We start from the raw sequence: 17,851 nt of genomic DNA, 5'->3' as shown, positions 1-17,851 counted from the left end.
TCCTCTCTGTTCTGGGGATTCATTTGGTGGGTACAAGCTTCACCCGCAACCTGTGGGCTATAAATAAAAGAAGGTAGAGTTTTGACCAAAGCTGATAGAACACTCATGTCAAGCAGAGCACTGAAAGCCATGAGAGGTAGCCGGTGCCGAGAGTCTGTTTACATGGAAAGGACAAACAGAGTTTGCTGTGATAGCCGTAGCCCTCGGAAGTCTTGGCGTAGAGGGCAGAACCTTGGCTGGTGGCGGGTCGGACCCATGAGCCAGCAGCAAGCGAGCAAGCGTCCCGGGCAGCCCCTCCCCCACGCCTACCCTTGTCTTCCCTTCTTTCTGTGACTGCCGACTTCGCATCGTTACCTGTAAGGAAGTTCTGAAAATTGCTTCACTTTTATGAAAAGCTATGTGTGCTAGGTGCCCGGACGACGAAAACAAGGCCGTGAGGAAGCCACCAGCCTCCTGAGCTGAAAATGGGTGTCATGGCGCCCCTGGTTCAAGTGGGTGAACACCAGCGAGCCCTTGCCTGCCCCGGGTCCCTGAGCGACGTCTTTGCCCCTCAGACATTCCCGAGCTCTGGGGTAGATGTTTGACATCCTTCCTCATTCTCCCTCGAGAGGGAACAACGAGGGTGATGCATGCCCCCATCTTTCTAGGTAGGGCTGGAGAGTTTTCCCCGGGGGATCCACAATGAGTTAACCACAGAGATCACTGTGGTTGTCACTTGGTATTGGAATTGGACTGAAAATATGCGTGCATCTGAGAGGAGTATGTAAAGTCTGCCCAAGGTGATAAGAGTCCGACCTGTTTGTTTATCAGCTCCCCAGCTCTGGCGGCCCAGGAATGATAGCCGCTCGCGAGCCTTGTCTTTTTCTTTAGAAAATACTCCTGATGTTCTCATTCCTGTTTTCTTGTGCATTATTCATGCTGGTTACTTCATTTCCTTGTTCTGTGCCTCCCTTCGGACTAGCGTGCCCAACTAATTTCTGAAACAGGTAAATTGCTATGATTCTTCTGGTTTGTTCCATAGTGAATGTGATTTTCGTTAATCCATCCTGGAATCAGAAGTGGTAACACGGGGGGCCTTTTGTTAGCACCCCTGGGGGGGCAGACTCAGAGCTCACCTCATGTTTGCACCACATTTCCATAATGTTGGCTGTTGAATTCTGTAGGTGATGGTGTATCTGGGCAGGCCCAACACTGTAGGTTCCTTAAATCCTAAGTGGGGTGGGGTCTCTGATATTTAATTTTTCATCCTAACAGTCGTTAACATTCTTGTCAACACAGTGATGTATTTGCTAATATAAAGGGTAAAACGAATCCCTTTTCCTCAGTAGTGCAAAGAGGAGATTATTACAAAAGACATTCAGATCATGACAGTGACAAGCCTTCCAGTGGAGGGAAAAGATCTTCAAAACTGTACTCCACCATTGCAGAAGAGGAAGTGAATGCAATTGGGCACAGGAAGTCACAGCCAACAAATGGTTAGAGCCTTCGGTTATCATCCCTCGCTGACCCAAAGCTTCCGGACTGGCACTAACAAAACTGAACTTTAATTGAGTAACTTCTCTCCCAGGACCAGTCCAGGGATTAATTCGGACAACTGCTTTTTTGTGTGTTTTTTCTTTTTCCTAAATGGCAACAGGATGGTCCTTCTCTTTGGAGTAAAAAAAAAAAAAAAAAAAAAAGTATGAACTTAAAAATCTAAAATCAGACACCGTCAGGAGGAGGATCAAGTTACTTTGGAGTAGGGTGACTTGTCCTTTCAAAATTTTGTGACCATGTAGGTTCATTTTTATATTTGGGGTCATACCTCCTGTTGTCTCGATCTCTCTACTCTTCTGTTAGATTGTAATTGGGATTGGATCAGAGATTCTGAGAGTAACACAGTTTCTGCCTTTCTCGAGTATTGGCCGTAACACCTTACCTTACACTCTTTTGGGAAAGGAGCCATAAAAAGCCAGGACTAAATGCAGACCTCACACCATGCCCACGACCTCTCCTGGGACATTTGAGGACCCCTTAGGGAGACAGAAAAAGTACCAATTAACTTTTCAACTTCTGAGAACAGTTTATTCAACTTTACAACTCGTTGGCACCTGTCTTCCGTTGGACACTATGGTAAATGGTAAACTCTGCCATGTTCAGTGCAGCTGAAGAGTCCCAGGAGACAAAAAAGGAGACAGATTTCCAGTCAGCTTTAATCTCCAGCAGGGGCGATGTTAGAGCAAGCATAGCTGATCCGGAGAGGAGACGTGTTTTCTGTGACTCAGTACTGATGATCTTCCCGGCTGATCACTTTATAAACTTACCTGGAAAAATCTGAAAGGGCGTCTTTGTATCATAAAAGAAAAAAAGATATATAAAATATCCTGATAAGTGAGATTCCTTGGAAATACTTTTTCCCTTGAAACAGGGCACTTGTCTTCCTGTAAAACTCTATGGGGCAGTTAGCATGTGAGTGTGCTTAGAGTCCCAGTGATGAAGGGCACGGCCCGGCCCCTCACAGCCTTCTTAGCGCCCTGGACAGCAAGTCAGTGGGCATGATCTTATTATGGGGCTCTTTTTTATTGCAAAAGGAGAAGCCATTTTCGAACTCCAGCACTTCCTTAACTGATAGTCTGACTCTCGTGACCCACCCTCCAGCTCCACCCTCCACTGAGTCCCCTACGATGGCTCAAATGGGGACCACTGTCTTTGAGAACTTCCCTTGAGAGAGGCTTAAAAACCAAAACAACGACAAAAAAGCACCTACGGTGCCCCATGGGCAACTACCTCTGGAGCCAGCTTTCTTGGCCAATGCGGTTGGATGAGCCATAAGCTCTGACTTGCCTGGAGATCTGGCACACACCAGCTAGATGCTGGGGGGACCAGATGGAGTGAAGGACGCTGTCCACAGCATAGGTCACATACGAACGTTCTGCCTGGACCAGCAGGTAGCACGTGCCCTACCTAGAGAAACTTTTAGAGGATTTCCTGAAACTACTAGGTCAACCATACTTCAATTAAAAATTTAAAATACATAAATACCAGTGATGCCCCAGACACTACTGTGGTTGACCCTATAATCAATCAAACAAACAAACACTATGACCCATTGTTTTTGTACATAAAGTCTTATTGGCGCACACATGGATTTCCTGTGTGTTTGCTTGTAGACACATCCTTACGATAACTTACAATAGACACGTGCTTACAATAACTCTTCTCTCTGTAAGAGATTGCATCTGATATTTTCCAGAAAATCTGTTCAAGCGATAGAAAAATTACATCAATGAATGCCCAAGACATTTTCTGAAGAGAGGTAGAGTTCTTCTTAGAGTCTGTTGAAACAGGAGCTCTGTCTCTGTGTGACCTCTTCTGATGAGGTTACACAGATGTTTCTAGAGTTTGAAAATTTGCATTTGAACTATTATATCAGTTGACTTCTCTCAGGAAGAAGGCACCTTGAGGTGACACATTGTCCCTGCTTTTGAGAAGCCACTGAAAACACTTCACACAGCACACACACCGAGACCGCCCCCAGGACCACACTGACCTTGCAGGAAGGCCCTGAGATAGTGAAAAGAGGCTGATGACAGGCATAAACCAAATCATAGGAAGGCAAGGAATTCTGTGCCCTTTGCAGATTTTTCCATGACCTCTTCAGCCTACAGTCCTCACCATCGTGGGCTGCATCCAAGTTTCATGGAATTCAACAGGACCATCTTGTATTTGCTTTTCTGCCTCAGTTTCTTGAAATATGGATGGGAACCCCCAAAAATGTAATTTTTATGGGAGCTTCAATTAAAGTCCTTTAATGTCAGAGATTTGAATTTTGTTTTGTTAGTGCCAACTCCTGTCTTCATCCTTGAGAACCGCAAAGCAGTCTGCTTTCTGAATAGTTAGTTCCTGGCTAACAAATGGCATTCAGCAGAGCGATGCTGTCACACGTGCTGTGTGCCTTCCTCTAAATCCTTCATGAGCAACTTTGTTGATGCTAAAACAGCTTTTTTCTTTTCCTAAATCAAGTACCGTGCAACAAACAGAGGCTGTTGTTCTCAAAGCATGCTGCGTAGTTTTACCATGATTACTGTTTTAATTATGTGGCTATTTCGTTTTGACTTGACAGGTATAAAATGCTTCCTTTTCTTTTACTGGAACTCTCTGTCACTTTTGAATTTCATCCCCTTACCTGTCTTGAGTTTAATGATAAACTGTGATGTTGTCATTAGAGTGTGTCCTATTTTCTTGAAGAAAATAGGTGGTTTTGGCTTTGTGTGTATCACAACGTATCCTGTTTGTACAGGCCGTCTTCTTCTGACATTCCTTTTATCCGTCACCTGCTTCTTCCATTATCCAACCCAGAGCCAACCAGTACCCAGCTTTGGCTTATGGTCTGTAAGCTGGTGCTCTGTTTTACCTTTTTTTTTTTCCAACCAGATCTGGATTCTACTACCCCTAAAAGTTCTTAAAAAAAAAAAAAAAAAAAAACAGTTGGTCTGCAATTTTGGCTCTTACCAGAAAACATTAAAAAAAAAATAATCAGGGCCGGCTACTGAATATTATTTTTAAGGTCATCATGTTTTCCTCCTGGGAAATATGAATGCTCATGGAGCTTAAAATGGAGAAAAGCTGCAGTTTTCAAATTCTGAATTTATATGCACATTTGGAAGCTTTAAAATTAGCACGTGTATATGTGTATACATGTATGTGTGTGTGTGTATGCAAAGTCAAAACATCTTCAAGAATGACAGATTTCATGTTTGAGCCTCTCTGCACCAGTCATTGGCACTGTAGATGGGAGGTGAGTATACACGAAGCGTTTGTGTTGAATAAATTACCTGTTCAGTTACACAAGTATTTTTTATCATTTTAATTTTTTATCATTTTATCATTTTAATGGTGGGATGGCAGTAAACTCGTGCATAGATGACACGTATGGAGATGCCCTAACATGTTGGCTTCACGGCTACTTGCATTGAAGAAGTGGAGTGAAACAATCTGATTTTTCTTTTTTATCATGCGTAAAGTCAGGCATTACATCGGGCTGCCTAGCAGAAGGTTCATCTGAATTAGTTTTTTAAAAAAGGGGGAAAAAAGCCTGGATTTTATAAATATTTTAAAATGATTTCCAGAGTTTTAAGTTTCAAGCAGAAACTTAAAGTCCAAATAACTTAAGTCCAAACTTAAGACTAAGCTTATTTGGACTGTTCATTAGCAGGAGCTTTGACCAGACCTACTTCAGTATCATTGCAGTCAGCATCCTAATTATATGTAACCAAAACAGTTGGTGCCGGAGGACTGGAAAACAAACTTGACAAAGAACATTCTGCCTGCGACATTGTTGGCACCCGTGATCTGGGCTGATGAGAAGGCAGGAGTCTGGAGAGTGAGCGGATTGGCTACGGGTCTGATTCTCGTTCCCTGATCTCACCTCCTTCGGTCTCTTGTCTGCTCACGGGCCTCCCTACAACGCCAAGGAAATGCCAGCTAGTTTCATGATCACATTCACAAGTGTTAGAGTTTATTCAGTGAGAGTGAGTATTTTTAGAGTAGACTTTTTAAAGACTTTTTATTTATTTGAGAGAGAGAGAGAGAGAGCTGGGGGGCGGGGGGGGGGAGCGAAAGGGAGAAGCCGACTCCCTGCCGAGCAGGGAGCCCGATGCAGGCCTCAATCCGAGGACCCTGGGATCATGACCTGAGCTGAAGGCAGATGCGTAACAGTGAGCCACCCAGGGGCCTTAGAATGAATTTTTAAACAGTGTCACTGCCTTAGTGAACTGTTTTGTCGGGCCCCTAGAAAGACCGTGTTATTTGTCTCAGGGACTATGTTGGACAAATTAAAATTTGTGCCTTCATAACTGATACTAAGTCCACATTACCAACCTAAAACCCAGCCTGTTAACCAGTGTTTGCTGCATCTTTCCGGACTCCGCCCCCCGCCCTGACCCTAGCCCTGGAGGACTCAGAATCATTGTCACTTGGATGTGGATCGAAGGATAGTCCGCTTTCTGCAGGAAGACTCCTATGTGAGATCTCCCTGAATTTCATTATCATTAGCTGTGCCCCAGCGACCTTGGTCCGTGGTGCTCAGTTTTTACCTGTGGCATAAACATTGTTGATGGCACGAATTTCTCCATTCTTAGAGAGTACTCTGATGTCACAGAACATGAATTAGGCCCGGGATTTTGAGGAAGCTAAACTACTGGAAGGGATGAAAACCTTTTGAATCTAAGAATTCAAGCCAGTATGTTTGCTTTGAAGACAAAAAGCAGTGTATCACCATGTTTATTTCTTCTTTTGAACCTGTAGTGTTGGAAATTTATTTTTGAGTCACCTGACAGGAAAAAGTCACTTTGGTTTTAAGAGGGAATCACTAGAATTTTCTAGCAAGATTTCCCTAGTAATGCTCTATTTGGGGGTCAGATTATTGCAAAGTGTCCTCGCGATGAAGATACCCGCTCCACTTCCTCCTGTGCATATTGCACATGCAAAAGTTGAGAATTTAGAGGACTCTTTGTGTATTACTATCATATTGATTTTGTGATAAAGGACAAGCTATGTATAGAAACCTATTTTACCTTTTTCCCCAAAACTGATTTGTTGACAACTATCAAAGGACATTTATTTTTTTTTACACGATTCAAGCTAAAAAATAAAATCAGTTAGGATATTTCTCCATCACTTTTCCATCTGAGGTGTTAGGTATAAAGAGGTCACATTTTTAAAAATTACTCATTTGGGGGACCCCTGGGTGGTTCAGTCAGTTGCTTAACCTGCCTGTGGCTTGGTATTTTTAATTAAGTGGGATCTGTACGCTAGATGTGTGGTATTAGTGAAGCTGTGCTGTAGTTGTAAAGAACAGGGTCTTTGAAGGAGAGATTCAGTTTATTTATTTATTTTTTTTTAAAAAAAAGATTTTATTTATTTATTTGACAGAGAGAGATCACAAGTAGGCAGAGAGGCAGGCAGAGAGAGAGAGGGAAGCAGGCTCCCTGCTGAGCAGAGAGCCCGATGTGGGACTCGATCCCAGGACCCTGAGGTCATGACCCGAGCCAAAGGCAGCGGCTCAACCCACTGAGCCACCCAGGCACCCGAGATTCAGTTTATTTTTTAAGATTTTATTTGTTTTAGAGAGAGAGAGAGGGCATGTGAGCAGGGAGAGGGGCAGAGTGAGAGAGAATCTCCAGCAGACTCCACTGAATGCAGAGCCTGATGAGGGGCTTGATCTCAGGACCCTGAGGTGAGGTCATGACCTGAGCCAAAACCAAGAGTCAGATGCTCAACCAAATGAGCCATCCAAGCGACCCAAGAGAGATGTCCAGTGTCAACCCAGATTCCACATTTACAAAACCTGTCTTCCAGAGTAGCTGTGAGGAGCAGCAATCATAGAGCGGAGCCTGTCTGATATGACTGGTACCAAAGGCTCCGTTCCAGCAACTGGTCTACCACCATTGCCTTGTCAAGTCGCAGGGGATCCTTCATGTTTATATGTGATCAGAGCAGGGAACAGTCCTGGCACTCCTGTTTTCCAGAGGCTAGTTCCAAAAGAGTTGATTGCACCACCAGTGGTATTCATTCCTTTGACAAGACTTTAAATGGTTGTCTTCCTAGAGAGTAAGACCGAGGTTTGCCAAGGCTTGGAAAGGTCTCACCACAGTTGCTGGGCCCTTCCTCAAGTCCTGGCCCCAGAGCAGAGGCAAGCTAACTCTAGATGGTGGCAGAAGGCATCATGAGGGACATCTGTCTGGCCACACCTCCACCAGGCTCTGTCTTGTTCTCTCGGCCACACAAGGGGCGTGAGGGGTCAGAGGGGCCCCTTCTCTTCCCCCATCCTTACCCCCAGATTCGCAGCCACAGCTATGAGAGGGTAAACCTCTCATAGCCTGGGCTTTTTATGTTTTCTTCTTTTGTTTCTCTTTCTGTTGTTTTGGTTTTTTTTTTTCTTAATTTTCGTCTCGAGTCTCTACACGTAGTTGGTGAATTGTTTCTGTGTCCACTCCCCCCCCCCCCAAGCCCTCCTGCCTCTTAGAGCCCCTGCATCTCACCCCATTACTGGTCAGGCCATTGACTGTACCTTGTTCCTCAATTATAATGACCCCCTTCCCTTTCTGTTTCAGTTTCAAGGAGAAGCTGGGGCCAGCAGCCCCAGGAGTATCAAGAACAGAAGCAATGGTCATCCAGTAAAGATGGCCGCCAGGGCGGCAAGTCCAGCGACTCTGGTGAAGAAGCGGAAAAAGAGTTTATCTTTGTGTAAAGGTCCCCCGTGCCAACGGCACAGGGTGCTCAGTTAGCCGTCAGAGGGGAATCAAGGGCAGCACCTCTTCCTACGTCCGACGCTCTTCTCTTGGTGCTTTTTTCTTTTCTTTCTCCTTCTTTCTTTACTTACTTTTTGAAAACAGAAATGGACCCGTTGAGGGGTCTTCTCCCCACCTTGGCATTTGAGTTTGAAGCATTTCTTCATTTGCCTTCAGTGAATGCCAGCAACTCTCCATGCGTCCTACTTGAATTTTCTCTGAGGCAGCTAGTTTGCCCTGCAGGATGAGTTTGGGGAAGTAAACAGAGGAACTGGACACATAACTCACACAGGTAACACCATCGGCTGACCGTGGGGCACTGCCGTGGGTACCCGTGTCACATCTGCACTTGACTCGATAGATTTATTCTTGATGTATGCAATTGCACATTGTGAGTATATTAACAGAGCACACTAATAAATAATTTGTATAAATTATATATATTAGATCTCGGCTATGGTTTTTACATTCTCCCATGGGGAACTTCTTCCTTCCTGATGTGGAATTGTACATTTAAATTTGGTCGGTGACCTTTGCAGGACCGTCAGCAAGCACAGTGAGGAACAGAGTGAAAGAGGCCCACGGCTGACACTACCATGTGCCCGGGTTAATGTACATAGTTGATTGGAATGAAGTTTTATGAATATTTGTGATTTTCGAAGGCCTTTAATTTCTGTCTGCATATTAGCTTTTAATGTATGACTTGAAGAAAGAATACTTTGACCCCTGTAAAAAATCAAAATACTACTCTTTTTAAGACATTTCACAAAAATTCACTTACATTACAGGCTGAGGTATTTTATTCATATGTATATTTATATCAATAAAAAGATTTTACAAGTGGAATTTTGACCTCTTTGGTTACTTTTTTTTCTTCAAAGGTTTATTTTAGAGAACAGGAGGGGTGGAGGGGGAGAGGAAGAGGGAGAGAGAATCCCCTGCAGACTCCCTGCTGAGCGTGGAGCCTGATGCGGGGCTCGATCTCACGACCCTGAGATCATAACCTGAGCTGAAACCAAAAGTCGGACACACAACCAATGGCACCACCCAGGCGCCCCCTCTGGTTACTTTTTAAAGTTAGGATTGGCTTGTGGTAATGAACTTTGTTCTTATTTCTAAAATCCAGAAGGAGCACAGACCCCAGATAACCAAACCTGTTAGACTCATAATAAATATAGCTTGCTAGTGCATTGCCTGCTTTCACCTTTGGGGAAAAAAAATGAAATTAACCAAAAGTTTATGAGTTTACTCCACTTCCTGTTACCTCAAATCAAGGGTCTTGTAAGGGGGGCAAGCGTGAGCGATGAACGTTTTGAATTTACAAGCTGTGTGGTTGACTGTTGGCAAGAAGAATCCTACCAGTTGGGGCTTGTGGGACATGACTGTCCCCCACCCCCCCAACTGCACACATAGCTGGCATAGACTGAGGGCCAGGAAATGTGGACCAAATGGTTTGCTGCCCCGGCAAGAGATTCTGTGAAGACCGGTGTAAGGTAGTTTTCTTCCATTGCAGCTCTGCTGGCATCAATGCCCATGGGAGAGGACAGCTCTAATGTCTCTAATGGCTGTCAAAGTAGGAGAAACATGAGGGCAAAGATGGGGCCTCGGTGAACTAACAGCCGTATACCGGGTGATCGAGCCGACGTCGCTTGTCAGCGGACCGCAGTGGGAAGGGGGAGTTCGTGTCTGTGGTGCTCAGGAGACCGCAGAGGAGAGGATGTGTGCAGGGCCGTAGAGTCATACCATCCCTAAGTGCAGGAACTTGGATTCACAGGAGTGTCCCCTGTAAATACATACTAGGACCAGGTGACACCAGACGGCGTGTGCTCGTCCCAGAGCAAACGAGGTCCTGCTCCCCTGGAACAGTATGTGCTGAAGACCACACCGGAAATCCCTGGGTTTCGGCACAGGAACTGTTGCTAAGAGAACAGGGAGAAGGCCCCGCGGTGACTGGCCTTGGTGCTTTATTAAGGAGTTGGAACCTGACTGCGTGCAAAGAGGAGCCGTTGCCTATTTTTAAGCAATAATAGATCTGGAGTATATAGTGGTCCAGCCTGTGGACCAGGAGGCAAGCAGCCAAGCGAGAATCTCTCATTTCCCTTCACAATGTTGGTCAGGAGCTCCCTGTCGAGATGCCTGTTTGAGGGAAAGTGCTGCTGGGGAGAGGGCGGGGGCCGGGGGTGACAGTCTCCACCTGCTTCCCCTGTCTGGCCCCCACAGAGCTCATGCCACAGCCACTCCTCCCTGGCTTCTACTGGGCAACCTTCACTCTAGGACCTTCCATTGGCCTGACCAGGTCTATCTCTGGGCTGCGCCCAAGCTCTCTCCACCCAAGTCTCCTTTGCCCTTGCCTTCTACAGGTGAGTAACCAGCATCGGGCGTGAGGGGCCCTCGCCTGCTGCTCCCCCCACATTTATCCTTCACGGACCTTTCCCCCATAAATCAATCTCTGCAGGCTCATCCCACCTTGGCCTCTGCTTCCCGGAGAACCGGAATCCCCACCATCCTCCAGACCCTGTGTCCCTCAGCCAAGTTCAAGAACATGTGGTGCGTGTCTGCTGAGCTGAAGGTCAGTGCACTTTCCTCAAAGTCTGTGGGCTTTTGTTTGTATGTTTTGTGAGTAAAGTAGAGAATTTATGTCTCGGTCCCTTAAGGCCACTCTAACAAAAGTACCGGAGACTCAGCGGCTTAAGCCACAAATGTTTCTTTCTCCTGGTTCTGGAGGCTGAAGTCCAAGCTCAAGGTGCCGGCAGACTCGGTGTCTGCTGAGGTCCAGCCTCCTGGTTCATAAATGGCTTTCTTCACCTTGTCGTCACACGGTGGAAGTGACAAGGGAGGTCTCTGCTGTCTCTTTTTTAAAGGCAGGAATCCCATTCGCGAGGCTCCCTTGTGACCTAATCAGCACCCTAATGCCTCACCCCCGGATGCCATCACACTGGGGACAGGACTTCCCCTAAGAATTTGGGGAGGATACAAACATTCAGTCTGTGTCAACTTACTGCATGTCTCTAAGAGAAAGATACCTTCAAGGCAGAGTGGACTGACTGCTCAGGTCCTCTAGGACTTTGGCGACCCGCCCACACCTCGATTCCAGGACCCACGTCAGTCAGGCACAGCAGAAGTGAAGGGAGCCGTGCCTTCCTTCAGGGCCCAGTGAAGCCAAGTACAGAGACTGCGAGAGAGCAGACCAGGAGTCGCACAGCCCAGGGAGCCCACTGGCCTGGCCAGATGGCAGGGGCCTGAGCATAGAGGGGTCCTGAGCCTCCCAGAAAAATCTCAAAACAGAGAAGCAGAACGGCTGCTGGGAGGAGTCCTGGAATCTTCCCATGACAGAATGATTTTCCTGCTTGTGCCATGTGCACGCCCGGAATGAAGACAGGCTACATCACAGCCCATCCCAGGGGTGGTGGGCAGGGGCCTAATAATCCAAGAGTCCCCTCGGCTTGTTTGGGGCACCAGTGGCTACATCAGGCAGGCCGACCTTCCAATGGTGCTTTTCCTGAGTTTCACATCGGTCCCTTGGGGTCTACTCCGCACGTGGCATTGGCCCCAGCATTGTCAGGTGCGGGTCAGGGCCTGGAGAGGAGTCAGAGGGCAGCCAAAAACCGGCCTCTGAAAGTTTGGGAGAATCTGGACCCCTGGTTTATGAGGACAGGGAGACAGGCCTGCAGGAACGAAGCAGTGTACCCCATCCTGAGTATCTTGAAGGGGGCACCAGTGCCTACCATTTCTAAATCAAAAATTTAAAAACTTTTTAACTACCTGAATTTAAGTATAGTTACTTTTCTTTGTAAGACTCCATATCCTGTTTTTATTTCTATAAAACTGTATTCCTATAAAATTGTATTTCTATAAAGTCTTTATTCTGAGAAGGGATCACTAGACCTCATGAGACTAGAAGGTTCAAGCAAGGTGAGAGATGGGCTCTAGGAGCTGCCCTAGGCCCCACAGGGTTGGGCAGATGCTTCTGGAAATGAAAAGGAAGTGGCTCTTCTCTGCAGCACAGAGTCCCTCCTGCTGTCTCCAGAGCTGTGTTCTATCTCCTAAACCATGCGTGCCCTGAAAGTCTTTCTCGTTGGCTCCGGGAAGTACCTAAAATTTAAAAATCAAATTTCTCTGGAGGAGCAGATAGTTCCGAGAGTTGGACCAGGGGCTCAAACTTCAGCATAAATTGTCATCTTTGAGGCTGGCATGGACACATGTTAACGGGCGCAGCTCTGGTCAGAAGTGAGAAGATGGGTAGTTTTCTTCCATCAAGGTGAACGGGAGGAGGGCTTGGTCTTCCAAACCAGGACAGCTGTGGAAGGTCACCCCATGTCCAGACCTCTCCAGAGCATCGTAGCTCAACTTTGCCCTCTGCCCAATCCCAATTCCTTCCTTCCTCTCCATCGGTGTTGATCCCAGGAGCGTGTCCCAATAACCCTCTTGCACAACATTGTCTATCTCACAGTTGGCTTTTTGGGAAACCAGTCTGCATCAACTTTGAACAAAATGGATAAAAAATATTTCAATCTAAAGTAGTGATGTTGAACTTATTTAACGGACCCTATTAATAGTTCACATCGATGGGCATCGTGACAACTCTGAGACACCCAGGTTCCCTCCCCTGCAAACACAGCGCCCGCCCTTTTCCGCAGGAGCTTGTGGGAGAGCAGCTGAGCCTGCCCTTCTCCCATTGGCCCCTTGGCATTTCCTGGCCTGAGGGAGAATGCCCTCTGGGAGAAGGTCTGCCCTTGCAGCCTGTTCAGGAGAGCAAACTAGTTTTCCATTAGCTGAAGCTGCATAAATGGGGTTCTGGAAACATCCAGGAGTTCCTTCTCCAGCTTCTCCCCGGTGCTGCGGCCCCCTCTCCTTACCACTCTGAAAGAAACAGGCTATAATCTCTTCATCAACAAATATTTACACATCTGCCATCTGTCCAGCACCAGGCTGTGACTGTCCTGTCTCCTTGGAAACCACAGGAGCCAGCAATACTGAGATCTGCCCCCAACAGAGCCGCCCCAGAGAGCTGAGGTCTCCTGGGAGCCTTGCAAAACCACTGGTATTGGTTTGAGGGGTCTTAACCCCTTTAGGTCAGGATGGCCTGTTTTATTTCTTCCCATTCAGTCATGTGCTTCCCTCTGTCACCCTCAGCTGCTGCCCCACTGCCCGCGAGTGCTCCATGGCTTCCCTGTCCCTCCGCGTATGTTCCCCTCAAAGGCATCTGCCAACACAGTGGGCTTAGTACTCAGAAGTTTCTGGCATTTGCGAAGTGCTTCTAAACGTACTATTATTCACAATGTGCAGGTGAGGAAATGGAGAAACAGGATAGTAGTTAGGGGCCTGCTGCAATTCCTCCAGGAGTAGGGAGAGGATGACAGGAAGAATAGTGAACAGAACCTGGGCTTTGGCTAGATGTCAGGCACACCATGCTTTACCCCGTACACAGTCCTCCGAGCAGCCCAGGGAAGGAGGTGGCATCATCCTCATTTAAAAATAAGGAATTTGGGGGCCTGGACAGCTCAGCCCGTTGAGCGTCAGCTCTTGGTTTCAGCCTAGGTCATGATCTCAGGGTCCTGAGATTGAGCCCCATTTTGGGTTCTGAGCTCAGTGTGGAGTCTGCTTGTCCCTCTCCCTCTGCTACCCTCCCCCTGCAACTCTCTCTCTCTCTCTCAAATAGATAGAGAGGGGGAGGACACAGAGAGGGAGAAGCAGACTCACTGAGGGAGCACACAGGGAGAGCAGAGAGAGTAATGTGGGGCTCGATCCCAGGACCCTGGCATCATGACCTGAGCCGAGGGCAGATGGTTAACCCAATGAGCCACCCAGGTGCCCCATAAATAAAACCTTAAAAAAAATGAACTTAAGACTCAGAGAAGTTGAGTAACTTGCACAAGACCACACAGTTGATGACCCAAGCAATCCATTGCCCCCAAATACCATCCAACAAGGAGAAGAGCCTGTCTCCTGATTCCTAGTCCAGAGTCCTGGAAAGCAGGGGAGGAAGCAGTGAGAGTGATGGGGAAAGTGTGTATACATGTAAGCCCCAAAGGTTGCCCCAGAAAAGGGTACCCGGCCCCCTGCCAGGGGGAAGAAAAAAGCCCTTTTTGCTTAGCATTAACTTCGCTTCTCAACAAGTAGAAGCCAGGCTCCTCCAGAGTTCCCTCCACAGGGAGGTTATCCTGGGAGAGCTGGAGGGAAGCGGACCCCCCCCTTCCAGAAGCTGGGCCATTTCCTTCAATCAGGAGCCCCAGGGGCTCAGAGCCACGAAACTGGCCACAGCACTGATTGCAGCTTTAATCTCAATCCCATGCAGAGAAGGGGCACTGATTAGCTAACAGCTCTGTCCCAAGGAAAATGCCTGGATATGCTGGTCCACGAACTGCAAGCAGGTGGCAGTCAGGGGGACCAGCCCTCTTGCCCACTCCCACGCCACGGCGCAGCGTCCTTTATGAACAAGTCCAGAGAGCTGGGCCAGGAGCCGGGAGGAGAGTAGTAAGGCTGTTGAGCCTAGTTGGAGCTTAGAGAAAAAGTGACACATGTATACTGTCTCCTTAAAAAATAAAAGTAAAGCACAGAGTAGGTAGTTTCTCCTGCTGACTTTTCAGTCCCAGGCCCCTCAGAGAGCAGGTGGGAACGACGGGACCATGCCGGGAGCTTCTCTTGGCACAGGGACTGCTGTCAGCTGGCTTGTGGGGCCTGGAGGAAGTGGCTTGGCTTTTCGTCCCCTATGGAAGGTGTCCGGAGCAGAGTTGGCCATCTGCACAGCTTGGCCTGCTCCTAGGCTGTGCCACCAGCTCTTGCACAGTCCCCGTGGCGTGCCTTGCCTATTGGGGCCCGGCGTTAGCTCTTCCTGCTGACGGGGAGGCTGTGATGGGATGAGGTGGGAGTGGTAAGGGCTGAACACCAGGGCGTCACAGAAGGGGGTGATGGCAGGGACCAGGGACCTGCGGAGAGCACGGGAGCATGCCAACTGCTCCTGTCCTACAAGTGGGAAACAAGGATGAGTAGGAAGCTGACATCAGGTGCCCCCAGCGGTCCCCCGCAACACTGTCCAATATCACCCAACTTGCTGAAACCCACAGTGCATTTCTTCATCTGGAAATTGGGGATAATGATTTCTTCTCTACTTCTCTTGCCCTTGGACCCTGTTCTGACATGAATGTCCCATAGCGACATGGCATGACTTCCAAAGCTGGGCCTGAAGAGATCTCCAGCTGCGTGTCGGTCTCTTAGGTAGCTCCCCCTTGGCATCCAGCTTCCATGAGGAGCCCAAGGGAGCCATGTGGAGGGGAGCTTGAAGTCTCCCTGCACACAGCCCCAGCGAAGCTCCTGGCTCACAGTACCAGCTGCGAGCCCCATACAGGATGCCGTTCTTTGGACCACTCAAGGTGATGCCACCAGGAGCAGCGATAAGCTGCCTTTGCCAAGCCCCAGGCCAACTGCAGAATTGTGAGCTAGGAAATGGCTGCTGTTCTCTACTTTGGGGTGCGGTTGGTTACCTAGCAATAGACCATCATGGAGAAGCCACAGTCCAGATGAAAAGACGAGCTGTACCTCTGTTGCCGAGTTTCATTTGGGTGAGCTCTGAGGCAGATACCAGGCAGACCTTTGCTAGAAGGTGTTACCCTCGAAGGGAGTGGTAGATAGAACAGAGAGCATGACCTACAGAAATAGCCAAACACAGGCAGCCAGAGCTGAAAATGAGTTCTGAGTGATCCCAGGAGGACAAAGAAATTTCAGTGATCACCGTTTCATAGCAGAAAGGTTCATCATTTTAAATAATTCTCTTCGATATTATGCTTTATCACTTGAAAGTTCACTTGCCTTAATGCCATTTATAGGCAAAAAAGCCATTGACTATATAGGCTATTAAATGGAATGAATTCATGTTTTGGCAGAAAATTCATTGATGAGTAATGCATGTACTCCATGGTTCTTTTCCTTGAGACCGAGGTTCCTGGGCCCCAAACTTCAAGTCATCTGTTTCAATTGGGTCTTGACCCCACTCTTAGCCACGAACCCCTGCTGCCCCTTCCAAGTCCTGCCCAGTGCATGGCATTTGGCGGGCACTCCACAAATATTTAGAGAATCGAACCACATTGACTTCTTGAATGAACGTTCGTTCCCAGAGCTCTAAAGGCTTCCAATGGGCAGTATTTTCCTTATAGGCAAGTTAGGAGTCAGTCAGTCATGTTTAAGAGCTCTAGAAACCCAGACCACTTGTAAGAAAACGTTAATGCCACACCCCATGCCCAATTTATGTCCTTAGGGAACGGAGAAACATTCAGGACTAACAATGAGGAGGATCAACATTGCCAATTTTATTTTATTTTATTTTTTAACATATTAACACATTATTTGCCCCAGGGGTACAGGTCTGTGAATCATCAGTCTTAACACAATTCACAGCACTCACTATAGCACATACCCTCCCCTGTGTCCATAACCCAGCCACCCTATCCCTCCCAACCCAACCCCCAGCAACCCTCAGTTTGTTTCCTGAGATTATGAGTCTCTTATGGTTTGTCTCCCTCCCTGGTCCCATCCTGTTTCATTTTTTCCTTCCCTTCCCCACATGACCCCATGCCCTGCCTCTCAAATTCCTCATATCAGAGAGATCATATGATTATGTCTTTCTCTGATTGACTTATTTCACTCAGCATAATACCCTCCAGTTCTATCCACGTTGTTGCAAATGGCAAGATTTCATTTCTTTTGATGGCTGCGTAGTATTCCAGTGTGTGTGTGTGTGTGTGTGTGTGTGTGTGTGTGTGTACCATATCTTCTTTATCCATTCATCTGTTGATGGACATATGGGCTCTGTCCATAGTTTGGCTATTGTGGACATTGCTGCTATAAACATTGGGGTGCACGTGCCCCTTTGGATCACTACATTTGTATCTTCAGGGTAAATACCCAATATTTACTGTAGAGCTGTTTTGGTACGTGCAAATTCTTTTAGTTTTTATTTGTCTTAGAAGATTTTTTATCTTTCCTTCTATTTTCATGGACAGCCTAGCTGAGTATAGTATTCCTGGCTGCATATTTTTCTCATTTAGTGCTCTGAATATATCATGCCAGTCCTTTCTGTCCTGCCAGGTCTCTGTGGATAGGTCTGCTACCAATCTAGTATTTCTCTGTTGTATGTCACAGATCTCTTGTCCTGAGCTGCTTTCAGGATTTTCTCTTTGTCACTGAGACTTATAAGTTTTACTATTAGATGATGGGGTGTGGACCTGTTTTTATTGATTTTAAGGGGGATTCTCTGTGCTTCCTGGATTTTGATGCTTGTTCCCTTCCCCAAATTAGGGAAGTTCTCTACTATAATTCGCTCCAATATACCTTCTGCCCCTCTCTTTCTCTTTCTGCTTCTTCTGGGATCCCAATTATCCTAACATTGTTTTGTCTTATAGTATCACTTATCTCTCAAATTCTCCCCCTCGTGACCCAGTAGTTGTTTGTCTCTCTTTTTCTCAGTTTCTTTATTCTCTGTCATTTGGTCTTTTATATCCCTAATTCTCTCTTCTGCTTCATTTATCTTAGCAGTAAGAGCCTCTGTTTTTTATTGCACCTCATTAATAGCTTTTTTAAAATTTCAA

At 47.0% G+C, this 17,851-nt stretch overlaps 1 protein-coding gene across 1 annotated transcript in view; it reads left to right on the top strand.

Moving 5' to 3' along the window:
* Nucleotides 1-9,116, top strand: part of CARMIL1 (capping protein regulator and myosin 1 linker 1) — a gene marked incomplete at its 5' end in the record, with an annotated part of 63,089 nt that extends 53,973 nt beyond the window's left edge. Inside the window, 2 exon segments of the mRNA XM_045085125.1 lie at nt 1,329-1,475; nt 8,094-9,116. Coding sequence (XP_044941060.1) covers nt 1,329-1,475; nt 8,094-8,230 — 284 coding nt within the window.
* Between the last annotated feature and the right edge of the window lie 8,735 nt (nt 9,117-17,851).

The sequence above is a fragment of the Mustela putorius genome, unplaced genomic scaffold, assembly GCF_011764305.1.
Source record: "Mustela putorius furo isolate JIRA1106 unplaced genomic scaffold, ASM1176430v1.1 tig00000831_pilon_pilon_pilon, whole genome shotgun sequence".
Classification (NCBI taxonomy): Eukaryota; Metazoa; Chordata; class Mammalia; order Carnivora; family Mustelidae; genus Mustela; species Mustela putorius.
Note: the sequence above shows the minus strand (reverse complement) of the source record. Positions and strands in the feature narration are given on the sequence as shown.